Here is a 20,196-nt window from a genome sequence, read left to right as displayed (position 1 = left end):
GTCACCAGTTAATGAGGGCAAAAAAAATCTAAAAGTGTCCTAATTAAAATGTCCTTGGCTTTAGAATAAGTGTCTCAATCTATTGGTCAGGACCAGATGTTCTTTATACTTAGTGGAGTCTGGGTTTACGTAACAGTTTTGAGCAATCACATCAGCCTTGCAAATTGCTAGTCACTCACTTGCCTGGGATGAATAATTTTTTTGAATGGGTGCATAAAAAAACCATTTGTTTATTATTATCATCAATCACCATGGTAACAAGAAGGCAAGTAGAGGTTGTATCTGGGCTGGTAAATTTTCAGTGCAATTTTGAAAGGCTGAATACGGAGATTAACTAAATTTGCTCTATTTGTTCCGTGTTGAATTACTAAAAACCAATTGGCATTTTGCTAACAATAATGATGAAAAAGCATGCTCTGATGATATGTGGCTACACACATCAACTAGGTTCGAGAGAGTACTATAGTTCCAAAGAAAAAGCTCACTGAAAAGCCCGGATGTCCTTTTCAGAAAGGTGGTTCTCCTCAGACAGTGCAGTATGTCCTCTCTACAGGGAATGTGCTATACAGTGCAGCTTCATGTGCTTTCGCTCCAACAAACCATTTTGTGCAACAACTGTGTTATTTATAGAGATGGAACTAAAGAGAATACTGGAGATGACATGCCCATACCACGTGGAAGTTCACACCCAGAGGTGACCTTTACAATTCAGGCCTCTCTTTGGAATCGGCTGAACTGGAAGAGCACAGGGATGATTCTGAGGAAAGTCGGTAATCGTTCTCAGCAGGATCCTCTCTCTCAAATTTTCACTACTATGGTACATGTGGGAGTGCAGGAAGAAGATGGAGGCAGCAATGTGATTTTTAGTATTAGCCTGAAACTGACTCTCTTACTCTTTGACTCAGTTATTACCTACTGGTTTTAAAATTACTTCTGATTTTTTTGGTCCGGACGATAGGTCTCTCTTAACCTCTTCATTTTCTTCCTGAGGATTCAGGATTGGAGCTGGGTGTAAGGAAATAATCGATGACTGGGGGACTGAAGAATTGTCAGGTAGGGAAAGGGGAGTGCATTCTTAAACAGTGGTAGCAGAGATGGCCCAGAAGGGAAAGCGCTGGAGTGGCATGGACCTGGTGAGGAACCAGAGCAGTGAGGAAATGGAGCGAGGAGGTGAATATAAACAATGGGGAAGAGCTAAGGAAAGAGTGGACTGAGGGAAACAAGGAGCCTGGAGTGGGAAGCAAAAAAGGCTTGGAGGGAATGGAGAGAAAGGACAATATGGAGAGACAGGCAGGAGCTGCTTAGGTGAGGGGAACCAATTAGTGTTACTTGTTTTAAGTATTTTTTAAAAGCTAAATATCACTGTTTTGTTTTTATTTCAGAAGGAGAATGCCCCACAGGAGGAGGAGATAACTTTTTGCTGTTGAGCTGGAAGGAATTCTAGCCACAGTCAAAATCTTTTACAATTATATAGTAAAATACATTTAATCAGCACCTCTGTTTCAGCAACAAGACCAAGGACTACACAGGCAAGTACAGCATTAGCCCGTCTCTCTCTCCTAGAGGTGGTCCAGCCATTTTATGGATGAGGCAGGAAGATAGAGCAGTGAAAGGACGCTTCTACTAAAGAAAACACTTCTTTGTGTTCACTAAAGAAAACAATTCAGGAAAATCTTCTAGAATTATCACTATGATTATGATTCTTATTGGCATGGTTAATCCTAACACACCCACTGGGTTGTGTCAATTAAAAGGATAAAACTGAAAACATGTGATGGCCCAGATAGTGGTGAAAGGCAAAGTACAAAGTTCAATTCATACTTCTTTGGGTTTGGTCTTCCATTCTAAGTATTTGAATCCATCTCAATCTAGTCAGTTCATCATGTTTAACAACGTTATTTATCTAGCTTTGAAAAAAGTGAAAACAAAATTCAGGCCACAGGAGTGTAGAAATCTGTTGGTTTTTGTTAGTCTAACTGATCTAAAGGTCATAATTCAGATATTTATGAGACTATTGCATCTTTCCATCAGATAAAACGCTGAAAATGACAGGCAGTGTTGCTATAAAAGAAGGCCTAAAGATTTTTCCTATGGTTATCATAAGTGACATCTCATAGAAATATGCCACTTAAATGGATTGACAGTTAGAGATGTGACGCCTGTAATGTATCTTTCCATTTCTACTATATCAGGGAACGATGTGGCAGTTTTGACTCTTGTACTGTTGTTACCCCGATGTGAAAAAAAAAAAGGGGGGAGGGTCCACTTTCCTAGATACCCAGATTTTAAAACATTGTAAATAAGAGTCCTGGTGTCTAACAGTTTTCATTTTGAAAGTGCTTAACATTGAAATAATACTTAACATGAAGCTATTCATTTAATGATTTGGGCTCCAGTCCTGCAAAGATTTATGTACATGTTTAACTTAAAACCTGTCAGCATTCCCACTGACTTTTAAGCACATGCCTAAGTCTTTTAAGATTGGGGCACTGGTACCTACATTGCAGCAGTAGCAATCCCTCATCCCCGGCTTTAGAAATGTTTAATGGTAACACTGCACCAGTAACAGACGTAATAACTAGAAGCACTTGTATGGCACTTTTCGTCTTCAAAGCACTGTGCAAATGTGAGTGATACGGTCTGATGTTTTTCGACAACAAACAAACAAACATGGGCCAAATTTTCCAAAGGATGGCAAGACGTGTGGAGTCAAATGTAAAATCAACTGTACCATTCATACAGAACTGCCAGAAGTAGAGAACGCTATGAAGTGCATGTAATGTGACATCTGACATTGCTGAGGGTCCCTGCCTCCTCAAGGTTGGCAGCAGGTATCTAAGAAACCAAGTAAGCTGTAGGGCACCCAACCCTACTCTTTCCTTCTAAGGTCTGGCTAAGGGAGTATATGGCACAGAAACAAACTTTTGGGCCACAAATGGACTGATCCTCATTCATATTCACAGGCCCGGATCTGAGTGATATATTTTTTCCACCATGACTGACTAGGGTTTTTCCCCCCCTCCTTCCTTTGGAGCTTTCCACAGTGATCATCGAGTGGGATATTAATATTTATAGGAAGGCTAAAGGGAGAGGAGCACATCATTCTTCAAGAGGGCTGAGAACAGCTTGAGCTGATAGGGGATTCCTGTACTCCTGAGTCTGGCAAGACGTAGGGCACACTCTAGGCATAAGTGAGAATTGTTCTTGTTCATTACTCTTAGCTTGTTAAGACTGAATCTCTCCGTACAGATGTTGGGTGTCTTAGTCACCTTTCTTAAAGCTCAGATCTTGGTTTGGGTGCATACTGGTGTGTATTGCTCATGGTGGAAGCATTCTGAACGTGAAGGTGACCATAGGTACATATATGAACTTGATCCTACTTGATATTGAATTGAATGGCTGAGGAGTTGTGGTTTGTGCGGCAGTACCAATGGGGCCTAGGGCATGGAATTATTCTGCTCTGGGCTTCAGGATCTTACATCAGAAAAAACAGGACCACAGGGACAACTGTAGTGACGATACAGTTTATTACTTCAGTACAAGCTGAAATTGAGGTCCTATAAACTAAGTCCCAATACATTAGATCAAATGTTCAGCTTGTCTCGAGGTCATCTGCAGTGTGCCTTGGCAAGCCGAGTGTCTAAGGCTGAAGAAAAGGCGGAGCTGAAAAAGCCCTTCTCAGGCTGAAAAAAGGCCACTTTTCACCACCCTATTTTTATATGCCTGCTCCTGATGCTTTGCAAGAGCTGCTCATCCTTCATCTTCTGCAGTGGACAGTCTAATGTTTTGGCAGCAAGAGCAAGCTTCCATTAGGTGCTCTGAATATTTATTCCATGTGGGATTACCCTTGACCAAATATCCCCAAAATACCAAATTTTGCCAGCTGGCCAATATCATGTGAGGCCCATGTTGGTCGCTCTATCGCTTCATGTTTAGAGCCTTGCAAATCCGCAGATATCTGCTTTACAGCCACACCATTTTTTGCAGATAGTGGATCGGATGTGGATCTCAGAGGCGGGGAAGCAGCTGTCTGCAGCTCATAGCCTTTGAGGCTGCTTCCCCGCCTTTGAGATCCAGGGTGAGGGCTGGCCACTGATCAGCTGTTCGGCGGGGGTTGCAGGGCCTGGCCACCTATCAGCTGTTCAGTGGTGGACCATGGGGTGGGCCACCAAACAGCTGTTCGGTGCTCCCCGCTGCACTCCACCAATCAACTGTTCGGCGGTGGCCCCTGGGATGGGCTGTCAATCAGTTGTTCGGTGGGGCCCATGTGCTAGTCACTGATCAGCTGTTCCGTGGGGCCCCAATCAATCAGCTGTTTGGCAGCTGCCTGGAGGGGCTGGACCCTGAACAGCTGATCAGCGGCTGCAGCATGGCTGGCCTTCAAACAGCTGATTGGGGGGCCCGGGACTGCGGGTGCCATGTGGGTGCGATGCCATAGAAGAGAGAGACTGCGGATGGCAGGTCGCATGTAAATTGATTCTCGTGGCTTGGATGCGGATCCACATTTTTGTATCCATGCAGGGCTCTATCCATGTTCACTGTCACGAAGAGATTAATCTCCAAAAGGAAGCAGGGCAGGGGTGCAGCATTTTGCAGCAATGAAAGGCATGTCACAGCTGGCAATGACATATCACAACTGAAAAGGTGATATGTGACATGCCTTTGATTTCATTAAAATGAAACCACCTCCACATTCCACAGAACCAGCTTTCATCATGTATTCTGTCCTTTCCTACAGGGAGTCAGTTAGTGGCTCTAACACTGAAGGCAATCTATTAATCTATGTTAATGGGGAGCAGAATCTAGCTTTCAAGGGTTCTGATACAGTTAAATAAGGCAAACAATATTTAAGTTTATATTAGTAAGTAGTATTACATTATACTTGGGTTAAATATTAAATGAAGACTGTATTAAAATATTTAAATGATGATTCAAAACATATAGTTTGACACAGATGAAAAATAACTGCATATATGGAAACGTATTATCCACCCAGTTTCATAGATTTAGTGTCCTCTAGGGAGTGTCACAAATCTATATGCTGCCCTGTCCCCAATTGCCAGATTTAGTGTTTTCACACAGTAGATGATGTAGCTGAAAGTAGCGTAAAAATCCATGCACTCATTTATCCATGTACTCATGTGTCTATGAATTTTGCCTGCCTGTTTCTGCTTGTTATTCCACCTCATAACTGAAATCTTGCCTTTTTTATACGCTATTATGTGAAGAGCTGTAGTTTTGGGTGTAAAACACACACTAAGTGAAACCCCGTCTCTTTTAGCAGGGTTCAACATCACAGATAGGGTAGTTATAAGGATCGGCTGAGCCACACTTTCTGAAGGCGAATATATAGAGAGACCAGGGTGACATCAGAGGGCAGAATTTGGCCCTTTCTGAATTGGAAATTTTAGCATTTTGCCTACAAGAGGACACATTTTTGCTGCATGAATAAAAAATCTTTCATCTCCCAGTTAGGTGATAGCTAGGCATTATGGTCCTCTTAGGTCAGTACTAGCACACACATGAAAGCAGTATTGCTTTTTCCCCCCTCCAGGCTTTCCTCCTATTAGTTCTTTTTTCTGTAAATGAGTCAATGTTTGCTGATTGAAGGCGATGCAATGGAAAGTACATTTACTATCTGGATATGTAATTATACCTGGTGCTTTTTAGAAAAGAAAAATCACAATCCAACACATAGGTTTTGAAGACACAATATTCTTCCCCATTTTCTTACAATTTGATGTGATGTGTTTAATGAATTTATTGTGCTCTAAGACATTCTCCCCAAACTTGTTTATGGTCTACTTCTTTCTTGTTGTGAGTTACCAGTATAATCTGTTATCTGGCTACATTCTTTTTGTTAAAGGACAGTTGCTACTTCCAAAGCCTCAGGACCTTGAGATGGAAAGATTTACAACCCATAGTAACTGACATTCATAATCACAACTGTTTACTCTTCAAGCCAAACAAAATTTATTACACAACCTCTCCTTTAAATCAAGATCTTTTCTTTGTCTAGACAGATGAGAACAGAAAATTATAGAGCTGAATCTCTCAGCACTGCATCTATCTCCACAGGCCATGTCCTTCAGTACAAAGACCCTGAAGCCAAAATCAATCAAAAACAGAAACTACCCTTCACCACTCAAAGCCATTTCACTCAAGCCAAGATCAGAAGCAGAAGTTTGTTACAAGGTATGACAATGCCTTATTAGGGAATAGAAAGGATAAACAAAAGGGCAGGCACATAGTGCTTATTGGGGAGACATCTTTGTCCCTTATCCTACAAAGGGATTCTCAAGAGTGGGCCCTTATTTCCCTGGGGAGTGCCTCTAAAGACACAGGTGTTCTGTAGCTACTGCATTTATGTTTTACTGTAATGAATTCCTCTTTAACTTTACGAGAGTGAATAATGAATTAAATAAAATGGCAATTGTATTATGGAGGTGCTCTAGCAGCTCCATAGTTATGCTTACATTGAATTTTCCACCTCAGCTAGGGTGTAAATCCTTTAATTAAACATGCACGTTTGCAGCAGTTATTCTTAAACACAGACTATTTCAGGAAGGAGGACACACTTTAGTTTCCTAGGTGCTTCTTATGCTGATTAGATCCTTCTTTGGAGAATTCTAATAGATTTTTTTGTCATGGTTACAACCCTTCTCCGCCTATAGACGAGTGGATGGTCCATTGGCTAAGGGTGCTAGCCTGGGACTCGGAGGACCTGGACTGAATTTCCTCCTCAGTCACAGACTTCCTGTGTGACCATGGGTAAGCCACTACTTTCTCTGTGACTCAGTTCCCCATCTGTAAAATGGGGATAATAGCACTATCCTACTTCACAGGGGCATTGGGAGGATGAATACATTAAAGTTTGTGAGGTGCTTTGATACGGACAGGGGCAGAATCTGGCCTAAGAGTTAGAGGGCATGGCCTACAATGAGAGATTGAAAGATTTAGGTGTGGACAATTTAGAAGTTTACCTTATATCTCTAGAACAAAGGGCGGAATTTAGCCCCATTAGACTTTTTGCAGCAAAAGTCTCATAGCATGAAACCATTCCACTATTTTCCAGTCTCCCCCTGAAGTTTTGATAATTGGTGGAATTGATTAATCAAAAAATCTGGTGAGATAATATGCACTACAAACCCCAGCAGTGCAGAGGATCCTTGAAAACAGAGTCACAGTGCAGGCGCTGGATATCTTTAACTTGCACATAAGGCAACATTCTGCTAAAGAGGATGTGGAGTGTACTAAACATGGCTAGGGTGCTGCCCAAAGAGAAGGACCACTGTCCGTTCTTGGTAACCGTGAGCGCTGTCGTATCCTGGCTACTTTAAGCCCAGTTCCCATATGTTGCAGTATATTCAAAGCTTAAGGGACCTTATTCTGCCCCCATTTGCATCAATCCGACACTGGTGTAACTTCACTAAAATGTCAGTTTTCTATTTAAAGGTGGGCACAAATCACTTAGTTAAATATGATCATAAAGGGAAATTATTCTCAAACAGACTATTTCAAAGAGGAAGACAATCTTTAATTGGTTTTGGCACTATTAAAGCCCTCTCTGCAGCATTCTGATGGATTTAAAATAACTCCATTTTGAAATTTTCCTAAAGATTCTAGCTGTTTTATATGGCTGTAAGGCTGATGAGAAGTTTACCCGTGATGTTTGAGTCATGTGTTTAAAGTAAATTGTCTGTACAGGGAAATGTACACACTGCGTTCACATATACACAGAATCTTTTCAGGAGAGATGTAAAATACCAAAAAGATGTACGTATAATTTATTTCCTCTCTCTTCATTACATTCTATCTTCCTGCATTCCTGTTACTGGGAGATTAACTCTAAAATGCTTTTGCATCCCGTCAGTATTTCACAGCAATCACTGTAATCATTGCAGTGGCTCTAAGATTTGAACTAGAGTCCTTGAAAACACAAAACTCTGCTTATATAAAGCATTACTGCATTCAGCAACCATGTCAGCATCACTTTAAACTATTATTTGGATATAACCTAGAAGTGTCGCAGTAATTCAGTCCCAATGCTCACATAAGAATCTTTTTAAAAGGAGTTTGTACTGCAAAGAATTGCCTTCAAGCACACTGAAAAATCAGGATGGTTGTAGCCATCCTTTCTTCCTTTTAACATTTACTTTCTTTTTCTGTAGATCTTATGAAATTAAATAATAAGTGCAACCTCTTATTGGGAAGCCAGAACTTCACTGTAAATAGAGATTAACAACAACTAGAATTAAATGCAATTTGCTCATTTCAATGTATTGAAACAGTTGAGAGGTTCATTCTGCTTCACTATAAACAGAACTCTGCAGTATCTGAGTTCTCTGTACAACTGAGTTCCACTGTGCATAAAACCTGAACCAGGAGAAATTATGAAGACTTAATTCATTTTTATTAGACTTCTGTACTTCAGTGTACTCATTTTTATTCGTATGAGATATTAATAGTTACAGCCAGGTTTTTCTTTAACCTTTACTTGCAATTTCCCAGGAGATAAGAAATGTTGGGTATTTTTAAGGACTCATGTATTATGTATCGTATATTTTTGTTTATTATTATATTTTGGGGGAACCAAATTCCAACAGCAAATATTTAAACATGGTTACAAATCCTGACAATGGTTCATGCATGTAACAATATGGGCCTATTTTTCCTCAGTTAGTATGTAATTTCCTCTTAAATTGATGTGCCATTTTCATTCTCAAAATTTGTTAAGCAAGCTGGTTGCTGACTAGTTACACAGCCTTGTCCACTTGCATGAACAGGGGGATGCTTAGATGAGAACAAATGGTCTGGTTCCCTTCTTGCTTAAACCAGTATAATCAAGGAGCTATGCCAGTGGAGCTAGTGGATTCCACTGGTGTAAAACTGCGGTTAAGTGAGAAGAGAATCACACTCAATGTGTATAAATGTACATGGATGATTGGTTTGCAATGGGATAGTACTTCACTGCTTTGCAGACTGATCCAAAGCCCTTTGAAGTAAACCGAAAGATCGCCACTGTTTTGGATCATCCCCATAGGGCTGGATCACCATTCCAGAAGCAGTATGTGTTAGTTGTTAAGCACCTACAGTGCACACTGCACTGTACAGGCTACAAAACCAGAGACAAGTCTTTGCCCTGGAGGCCTTAGAATTTACACTCTACTATTATAATGTTCCCCGGAACTCTCATGGGAACATCGTGGCGTTGGTGGGACTTTGCAGGCGCCTGTCCCCACCCAACATATTTGCACAGCAGTAATGCAATTAGTGCTGGCTTGGGCAGCTTTGCTTCTATTGAGTTAGAGTCTCCTCACCACTATCACTCTCACGATGTCACTGGATTGTCCCACTCTACTTGGTACTCAGCTGGAGGACTGTGTCCAGTTCTGGGTGCCACTTAAAAGAAAGATGTGGACAAATTGGAAAGAGTCCGGAGGAAAGGTTAAAAATACTGGGCCTGTTTAGTCTGGAGAAAAGAAGACTGAGGAGGGACCTGATAACAGTGTTCAAATATGTAAAGGGATGTTATAAAGAGGATGGTGATCAAGTTGTCAGCTTAATCTGCAGCAAGAGAGAGTTCGGTTAAATATTAGGAAAAACTTTTGAACTATAAGGATAGTTAAGCACAGGGAAAGGCTTCCAAGGGAGGATGTGGGATCCTCACCACTGGAGATTTTTAAGAACAGATTTAGACAAACACCTGTCAGAGATAGTGTAGGTATACTTGATCTTGCCTCAGCACTGGGGGCTGAGTAGATGACCTCTTGAGGTTCCTTCCAGTCCTACATTTCTATGCTTCTATGATTTTTATATTGTGTTGCCTTCCTCTCCCTGCAGGTGGTTCAACTGATTTGTCTAGATAATGGTTGCCTTGGAAACTAATTAAGGAGAGACTTTGGTTGGAGTTGCAAGCATTAAACTCTACTTGAGAGAGAGATGCAGAAATTAAGGTAATGCCTGAAAAGATGAAAGGATTTATTTTGTATTTTGGGAAGAAGATAGAACTACATTAAATGTTCACACTGTAACAAAGCAGCTTCTCATGCAGCACTGATTTTTAAAGGCTCAGAAAAGAGAAGTGATCATACTGAGCAAGAGATTTTAAAACCCAGGCTCTGTTTTGAGGTGGAAAAGGTTCCCAGAACAGTTAGAGACAGTGAGATGGTCAGAGCTGGTACAAATAAAACTGACTAGACAGGCTTTTGAGCAAGCTCCAGCCAATCCAACATACTGTGTGTGTGTTTTATATTGTGTCATATAGGTCTCAAAAGCATTTCTTGTGAGTTTTGTTTGTGAAAGGTGCCAGCTTGACAGTCCTGAAAACCCAACTCTTCTGTCTACCTTTAGAACAGATACAGCTGGGAAGCATCAATGCAAGTTCCCTACCCACTGCCCTACTAAAATGCATCAGGCCTGACCACACCTAACAGTGAAAGAATACCTCAGTGCCACAGGGGCTTATTTGACCCTTTATCTTTCTGAGATTCCAACCAGGGTAACAATTAGGAGAGGTAGTTTGTATGATATGGACGCTGTTTAAAAAGGGAAAGATTTTTGGCAGTGCTGGGTAAGAGCAACCAAACAGGAACGCATTACTTCTTGACATTGAAAAAGCAGCAAAAAAATGGCTAGTTGTACAACAAATGAAGAAGGTGCTTTTTGACAGACACCTATTAATTAAGGTTCAAAGCACAAAGATACTTCTAGCACTCAGGGAATGCAATATCAATTCAAATTTTCCTTCTCAGTTAATTCAGGGTAATTCCATTGACTCCATATTTAGGCTAATGTAATTGAGAAAAGAATTTGGCCCATTGTACACTTAATTACTATATATAGCTATGTATGAATATACCTATATTTATTTGCATACACATACACACTGTATATAGTATGGTAAGATATGCAAAATATCAAAAGCAGATGCATAAATATGTATGCGCACATGTGCATTTGTAGCTAATGACTATAAATTATTAGTATAAAATTGTTAAATGCTGCTAGTACAGAATAATAAAAGCTCTTAATGGTGACTTCAGATTGTAATCTCTTTGGAGTAGGGAATGTGATTTGTGTTTGAGATGGATCTTTACCTGTACAGCACCATGCACATTACGATGTATATACATGATTAACAATCATATTAGCACTGAATTGCAATTTTACTGGTTTTCTGATTCATTTTATTTCAAAATCTGCTAAGATCCCTGGTGACATTACCTTAAATCATTCTGCTGTATGAATAACATTCTGATCGTTAAATTCTTGTCATTCTGAATCTGGGAAATCTTATGAGAGCTAGATGCTGAGAGCTTTCAGGAGGCATTAGCATTTACAAGATTGTAATTCCACACGTAGGAATGTGTGAAATGTTTTATACATGCAGAGGATTAGCTCGATCTGGAAAGGACATTTGCTTCTCCATAACCCAGACACGGTGTCTGTGGCTCATTATTAGTTTAATAGCTAATAGTAGCATTCCCTTTGGGCAGAAATGACTGTTGACATTGACACATAAGCACACTCGCTCACCTTCCACAATTTTGTTGGCTAAAATCCAATGAGGGAGGACTGGTGACCTCAGGAGACCCCCATTTCTCCCCAGTGGAGACTTCAGCACAATCACCTCAAAGAAGAGATCAATACAATAATTTCTTCCCCCTAAAATGCATTTATGGGCATTTAAACTGGTAAAATCTGTGTGGAGCATGGGGGGACAACTGATGATCGTTTGGTGACAAAGCTCACTGGGATCTCAGAAATTAAATGTGTCAGCCATGGAGTGACTTGTAACAAGTGACTGCATATATGAGATACTCCCCTTACGGGCTCATCCTGAGTTCCTTATCCAGGCATATCCAGGTCTCCACAGAAGATGAGATCCTTGTCCATGACTCCTCTGTGGCAGAGAGCCCTCAGAACCTTAGCAGCACACCTGATAATGCTCACTGGGGTGAGGAAGGGACTAATAGGACACATGGAAAAAATAGAGCCTAAGGATAACCTACCCTAACCTGCCAGTGCTGTTATGGACAGGCCAGTACAGTAATTATGGTTTATGTTATGTAAAACCTAAAGCATACATGACTTTAGGGTGGCCAGATGTCCTAAATTATCGGGCCATCCCGATATTATGGGCTTTGTCTCATATAGGACCCTATTACCTTCCCTGTCTCAATTTTTCACACTTGCTATCTGGTCACCATACATGACTTACAAGGATGGCACTGCATTAACTTTGCACTTGGATATTTTTCCTGATTTTTTTTTGGTGTTTTTTTTTTTAACTCAACATAAATGTTGCATTTTTTATATTTATTCTTAAAACACCAAAAACCTGTGAGTCTTCTTGCAGAGAGTACAGTACACCTCACTGAGGACTGAATGTTTCTACAAAGTAATACAGCAATGGCAATATTGAAAAATTTTAGAACATCTTCTTAATCTTAAAATTTCAGACTCAACAATTAAATCAGGTTATACACTTCCACTGCAGAGAATTCAGTCAATCGGATTCCCCTTTGTATTACCAGTTTACTTAGTTTACTTTGTATTCTACTTTTCTTGAGGACTTTTTACCAATTTGATGATTATTTACAATTTTTGTGCATTATATTCTTTCCTACAGTATTATTACGTTTTGTTTGCAAGACACTTCCACTCAATACTGAGATTGCCTGGGAGTCTAACCTTTATGATGTTGTTTGGAGACAGTCCCCTTTTGATAATAGCATATATTCTCTGGAATAAACAAGTCTTTTGTAATGTTTCTCCATTTTGATCCTGAATGGTTTCCTTCCTCTTTATTTTCCCTTAGGGAATTTGCTTCTAAGCCACTCTAGTCTGAAATACGACTTGTTATCTTGGGAGTAAGAAAACCATATTTCTGAACCTGAAACCCTGTTTCTAAATAAATGTTGAACTCTAAAGCCTACTGCTATTTGCCAGAACAAGATGCCTTTTTCTTTATGCCAATAAAATCATTTTATATCTACCCGTGAAATAATATTAGAATATTTTGGCATCAAGGGACAAGAAGAATGGGGCATTCATGAATTTTGCAGAGGATCAATTTTTATACCAGTATGTGTGAAAGGCAACTAGAAGATTAAACTAGATCTAATTTTGTCAAGGAAGGAAGAATATGGGCCTAACTTACTTGGTTCCACAGTTACAGGTCCAACAACAATTTGAGAAATAGTGATTACAATAGGAGTAGTAAATTACATTTTTAAAAGACAAAATCAGATGAATATGCTAAACTAGGTTCGGCAATTTTTATTTGAAAAAGGCAAAATAAACAGCAAATGGAGCAAATGTTTAAAGAGAGAGGGGAGATGGCTCAAGAAGTGTGTACCTAGAAATCTAGTGAAAGGAGCTACTCAAAAGGAACCTTCTTATAGAAAAGGAGCAAAACTGTACCTAATACAATACCAATATAATGCACTAGCTTAACTTTAAACAGCGATCTATACTTATAGGCATGGGGCCTATGTTTAGAGATACTCTGAGATGGTTTCTTATGACAGAAAGGTGTGTCCGAGTGGACTCTGGCCCATGTTTTGTTGTTTATTATTAAACAGAGCACCAGAGCCAGATTTCCTTGACCACAGTGAAACCACTTGTGGGGTCAGATACTATTCAGTTTAAGTAAGAAGATCAGCATCTGGCCCAATACGTCAAAATTTATGGGGATAAATGATAAAGCATTTAAGGATTAAATTGTTGCTTTGCCACAAGGGGGAGCCTGAAAAACACAAGCGACTACAAGAGAATCAATCAGCCTCCTTGTTTCACCTTACTCTGGGGTGGGGGAGGAATACATTCTGTGCTAGTCCTGTGCAGTTATATCTTGTGGTGCACTGGCACAGATGCACTGCCTGACAAACTGGAGGTGTGGAGTCTTGCTCTCTGCCCACTTGAATCTGGCTGGTATGAATGCTTCGGGAGAATCATGTAGTCTTGCTACATGTGGGTATATTCACAGAAACTGAACTTTAAATTTGTTCTAGCATGCATTTGCACCAAAAGCACTTCAGCACTCATCCAATTAGAGATCAGAAACAATACCATGTGACTTAACTGACCAATCACAACAGAGCAATAAGGCCCAGATTTTTAAATATATTTAGGCGTTGAAAATGAGATGTAGGCTCCTAAGTCAGTTAGGTGTAGTGATGCTGAGCACAGCACTGCCTAAATAGCTTTAAAAATCAGGGCCTAAGTGAATGCTCACTGGGAATTATTTATGATGAATTCAGACATAGCAAAAACTCAAAATGATGACATTTGTCACCATGAGGCATACCTCATCCAGTGCACTAAATGCCCCAGTGTGGTGAAACCAGGTCATCACTGTGCTCTCAAATGAACTCACAAAGGAAAATGGTAAACTGTGGAAGAACACTTTTCACAAAGTGATCACTCTGTGTCTGACCTAGCAGTTCTCATCCTCAAAGGAAACCTGCACAACACTTTCAAAAGACGAGCCTCAGAGTTTAAATTCATAACTTCGCTAGACACTAAAAATCATGGGCTGAATAAAGACATTGGATTTATTACAACAATCTATAACCCACCAAACCTCTCCCCTTCAGCCATCATCTGCCTTACCCCACCATTCTTTTCCCCCTCTATGACTGGAGGGGTGTTAACTGGCTACTTCATCTTGAATGGTGCCTTGACATAGTTAATTGCTTATGCTAAATAATTTGTTCCACCTTGTACTTAGCTGTGACACTCTGATTGTCTTTTTCAGACCTGAAGAAGAGCGCTGTGTAAGCTTGAATGCCTGTCTCTCTCTCTCACCAATAGGGGTTGATTCAATATATGATATTACCTCACACGCCTTGACATTTGTCAAATACGTTTGAAGAACAGATAAATCTGAGGAAATCTCTTTTTAAAATTTGTCTCACTGACACAGTTTCTCAATCTTCAAACTAGAGATAATATTACCTCATAGAGATGTTGGGAGTTTCATTATTCCCTAGAAGGTGATTTAAGGCCCTTGGATTTAAACTGACATTTGAATTTAAAACAATACTGTTTGTTCACTATATCTTATCAATGAGGCTAGTTTCAAAGGTAGGTTACCAACTGAGTATTAATGGAAGACTGTAAATCCTTATGTTGAACTGATGCAGGCATTGCTTAAACTATATTCTGGGATCAAGGGTTTCAAAAGAAACTAGGTATTTTGGGGGTACCCAACCTGAAACAACTGACAGGGGCCTGATTGTCAGAGGGCAGGTGCCATGCACTCTCTCATAATCAGAAAATGTTAACATTTATGTTGTACACCCAACAGCCCTAATCTCTTCTGGAAGTTTTGTCTTAACTCACCTTCAATAACATGAGTGCACTAAACATCTAATACTTGAACACACAGTGGCTTTTGCTCATAGTTGCTGTTCAGTTTATTTTTTGGCTGGATAGACTTTCTACACTATGCAAAAACCAATCTGAAATATGCAAATCCAGAGCTATCCTTTCTCCTATCAGCAAAGCACAGTTGTCTATAAGGAGGACATCTCACAATCCCCTTGAGTATCCCAACTACAATGAGCTAACTACTGTTTGAATTTTTGTAAGATTTTATTAGCCTTATAAGAAGATAAGCAGCTAAGCTGAAGAGACAGAAGTAAAAGCCTGAAAAACTAATTGTTCAGCAGTAGACCCATGGGTATACCAATACTGACTTTCACTTGCAGAAAAGGATCTCATTGTTGTTGAGTCTTGGACCAGAAAAAATCTTTGGAGGTGCTATCTGTAGATATTTTTATCATAATGTGCACCAGTGTGGGGCCCAGTCCCTACCTCATTTGAATGGTCCCATGGGACCATTCATGGGCTTTCATGGATAATGTTGTACAACTGGACACCATCTTTTTTATCTAGTATTTAATAGAATATTTATCCCAAAAGTTGTCTGTTTGGGTTGCTTTACTAACTAGTTGGTTTTGTTTCATAACCAAATAACTCAAAATCTTTTTTAGGCCCTGAACCTATAGATGTAAATGACTTTTCATACAAGCAGTTCCAATGAAGTTAAGTAAGACTACTGACGTATATAATGGTAATCATATGCGTAAATGTCTGCAGTATCTGTCAAATGGTTAACTCGTTAATCACATTCTATGCTATTACATTACTGAAAACCACTTCTTCTGAAAACTGTAGACCCGGTCTTGGTGCAGGTAAAATTATATTAGAGACCATTCAGGAAAAGATTATTATTCATTTTCATGGAATCTGACTCAAAATATTATAAGTATAAATAAAACAAACACAGAACATGAATCATTTAGCAATACGGAAATGTGGTATCTGAAAGTTGAAGGAAAACACCAGACAATTAAGGATAACTTGGAGCCCACTGCTGCAAACCTTTAGTTATCTGAGTGTTAAGAGGTCATCAAATCAATAATCATAGTGCTGGACAGTTGAACTGAACATTTAACAAAAATACAACCCCAACAAGATTTGAACTCAGTAATTCTGGAGAAGAAAACAGACGTGTTTGATGGTTACGATACAGTTCTCATTTTGGCCACTGGAGTGCTCCCATATATTTGTTCTCATTCATGCAGCATAAATACATGGAGAATAAAATAAAAGAATGGATGTACGTGTAGACATTTCAAAGCAAGGGCCCATCCTCACCATGAGAGTGGGCCCACAGTGCATTCATCCCCAATGTCCTGACCATGCCACTGGCAGTCAGGGTGGTAGAGTCACGGGGACCCCTGCTAAGGAGGACTGGACCTTGATGGCCATGTATATGTTATACAACCCCCCTCAAAGGTTGGCTTCCCTTCGAAACAGTGCAGTAGGACCCACCCAACAATCCCTTGGGGCCACATGCTGTGAACTTGCCTTGGGACAGGACTCAGGGCATAGCAATGAGGGCTGAACAAAAGCTCATGCAGCCAACAGCATTCCAGTGCTTGGTATTATCAGGACAGACTTTCATCCATTTTGAACCCGTTACAGATACTAGCAGTTCTTTCTCTCACATGGTTTCAAGGCACTCCCTAGACTTCACGCTTGAATTAGACTGTTAATATACAAGGGACATGTATGATGAATTGCCCAGTACTTAGCTTCTATCTAATAGTACAAGCCTTTCTTACGCCTGCTCCTGCTCCCATTGAAGACAATGTCAAAACTCCCATTAAACTGAAAGGCAGCAAGATCAGGCCCTATAACTCCAGTGACTGGAAATGATTCGGCTTGGGGCTTGACTGGAATTGAATCCTGTCCAAATCGATTCACGTTTCCCGAAATTCTTTGCTTTTGTTTGTGGTCAGGCAGCTAGTTTGCTATTAGTCGACACTATGCACTTAGTACAGGAATATGCTAATGCTTCATGAAATTTAAATGGTACTGTTGATTATTCCAGACTATAAAGCAGCAGTTAGAGTTATGAAGTGGCATTAATCATAGGATTTTGCAGTCTTAACACTGAGCGAATCTCCATGTGCCTATGAACAAACAGGCTGCATGGGTGGATTCAATTGTCATATAGGGCTCTGCTGGGGCTCTGAGTATAGGACGTGGGGTGCTGGTCTGTCTCCAATCCCTGATGCACAAGCGGAGTGCTGCTTTTGTTACAGCACTTCAGGGGTACAGGCTACATTCCCGCAGACAGACAGCCATGCTGGCTGGTACTGGAGGGGGATAGGACCATGGCCCCACTTCATTCCCACTTGCTTTTGGGAGACTACCACCCTAGGGGCTCCTACCACAGACCTATCCCCTTACTTAGGACAACATGGAGACTGACATGCTGGGCAGCCCAAGGCGCTATTTGAGGCTCTGCTCTGATTCTGCGGGAAGCCAGTGGGGGAGGCTCTTTTGCACACCCCCAAAGAGGCCAGCTAGAGTCAGTCGAATTTCCTCCCAGAAATATTTCCACAATTTTCTTCATATGTGAGTGAGTGCCTCTGACTCCCTCACCGACTGATTTTAATTTTTTTTCTGTGATCCTGTGATTTTTACAAACAGCACTCATTCCCGCAACTCTTACCCCATGAGCAGCTCTTACTTCAGTAGAATTACTTACACGAATACAGGCTACTTCTGGGCGCAAAGGTTTGCCCTATTTTTCATTAATTTTTAGAAGAAAACAACACATTTACAAAGACGTTTTATACTGGGTTACATTCAAATTATCTGCCATCAAATGTGAATGCCATCCAGGATATTTAATTTCAGAAAGGTAATTGGCAAGTTTTTTAAAGAGATGTTTAATTTATTTCTATAGATAGACTATTCCAAAACCTTATATCCCATATAGCACAAATTCAAAAAAATACCTGTTCCAGAACTGTGTTGATTCTCTCTACTTCACAGTCGATTAAGTATCTTTTTTCCTGTCTTCTGTCCATTTCCTCTATGATTCTCCTAAATTCCTGAACATCCTTTATATTTCCCACAGACCTGGCCGTCACTTGCCAGTTGTTTTGTACTGCTGCTTCCATAATCGCCTGAAGAATGGAAAACCCTAGAGGGGAGAAAAAAATCCAATCCAATCATTTTGTGAAAAAACTAAATATATGAAAAGAGGTTAAAAATTGTATAGTTTGAAAAGAAATATAGTAGATAGTAGCTTGTGATCATTTCATGACCAGATCGACAAGATGGTAGGAACTAGATTGTGCTTTCTGTTACCTTGGTGTCAATTCTGAGCAGCACCATTGACTTTAGTAGAATCTTTCCAGAAATACAGCAAGAATGGTAGTTGGCCTAACAGAGCTTATGGTCTTACTTGGACTGTTCGTAGTTTTATTGAGGTCCATGTCAGCTAAGGGTGTGACCTTGCAGTCCTCACATGGGCAAATCCCGCAGCAGTTTGAACAAAATCCAATGGGAGAGTTGCCTGAACAGAGCCTGCGGGAATGGGTCATTAATTGGCACAAACCCAAACACTGCATACAAGAATGCCAGTGAAGTCATTGTTCTGGCAACTGGAGGCGTGCACTGTAAGAGCAGTTTGCTGATATATACTTTTATTTCAAGAAATATTTTTGAACATGGAATGAAATCGTATTAACTACATTTCTAAAGCTTATATTAAAGTAACGTTGACTCATTTAGCAGCCTCCACAGAGCAGCAAAGCAGCATGAAATGAACAAAGAGCTGCACAGTGGGAAATTTATGCAAGTAAAGTGCAGTTCATTCCTTGTGCACAACTGTGACTGGGCTGCCGACAAACCTGAGCAAAGAACCGTGAGCTAACTGTAGTGAAGCTGGAAGGGTAATCTCCTCCCCAAAGGCAGTTTATGTGGGAGCCCCGGGGCACTGATTTATATTCCTTGTCTTACAGCATTTAGCTTGTGTTTACTGACTCCCTTTTTCTTTCAGGAAGTTGAGTCCATAGGATATTGTCAATTATTTCCTCTTAAGAAGAGTTCAATTCAGATAGCATAGTTCACCTACTTGACAACTCAAGCCATATACCTACTTGGGATCCAGTGGAATGTATCCATTTCAGTACAGAAAACTTCCTCGTGGATATGTTTCTATCTAAATAATTTATTCATAAACTTTTAATTCAATAATTTATTTACACTTTGGGATTTTTTTTATTCATAGTCGTACGTTAGAAGCTCAGCATTCCTTCCTATATATTCTATATATACACACATACAGATTTGCTAGGTTTAATTATTTATATTTTAACATGGAAATTTACTAGTGCTTTATGGCAAACTGCCTCACCCGCTTTTGAGACTGAAAATCCTTTTGAGACACACAGGAACAAAGCCTTGAAAGATCTGAATTATAGCAGTTGCTATTTAGAGCTCAAATCTGAGATTTCATTATAATGGTGTTTTTGATACTAAATAACTAGGGCAAGTATCCGATCTCAGTTACACTGATGTAAATTTGCAACAACTCCACTGACGTCAAGGGAGTGTCTCTGGATCATTACTGGTGTAATCAAGGGCAGAATCAGACCTCTTCTCCATTGCTGAGGCCTGCATGTAGAGCATTAATATAACTTTTCATGTGACTTCCCACCTCCTTTCAAAGGGCCCACATTGTGGCTACCTATAGCTCCTACAGTATTATTGGTTTTCCTTTGTATGGATGCACTTTACTGTGTTGTCAAAGGTGGTGACAATTTATAAAAGCCCTGGCTGGGAATCTTTTCAGGCATCCCCTTTCTACTGAGACTATTG

General features: G+C 40.1%; 1 protein-coding gene across 5 annotated transcripts in view; it reads right to left on the bottom strand.

Moving 5' to 3' along the window:
- GRIA3 (glutamate ionotropic receptor AMPA type subunit 3) overlaps positions 1–20,196 on the bottom strand; it is a 185,284-nt gene that overhangs the window by 91,207 nt on the left and 73,881 nt on the right. For all 5 annotated transcript variants that reach the window (XR_010919702.1, XM_067548186.1, XM_067548185.1 and 2 more), the window contains one exon: positions 18,327–18,514. Coding sequence is in view for 4 of the 5 variants with exons in the window: in XM_067548186.1 (XP_067404287.1) it covers positions 18,327–18,514 (188 nt within the window). In the remaining variant the exon portion in view is untranslated. The remainder of the gene's footprint in view (positions 1–18,326; positions 18,515–20,196) is intronic.

The sequence above is a fragment of the Emydura macquarii genome, unplaced genomic scaffold (genome assembly GCF_026122565.2).
Source record: "Emydura macquarii macquarii isolate MOO-44397 ecotype Brisbane River unplaced genomic scaffold, CSIRO-AGI_Emac_v2 contig_1253, whole genome shotgun sequence".
In the NCBI taxonomy this organism is placed as follows: Eukaryota; Metazoa; Chordata; order Testudines; family Chelidae; genus Emydura; species Emydura macquarii.
Note: the sequence above shows the minus strand (reverse complement) of the source record. Positions and strands in the feature narration are given on the sequence as shown.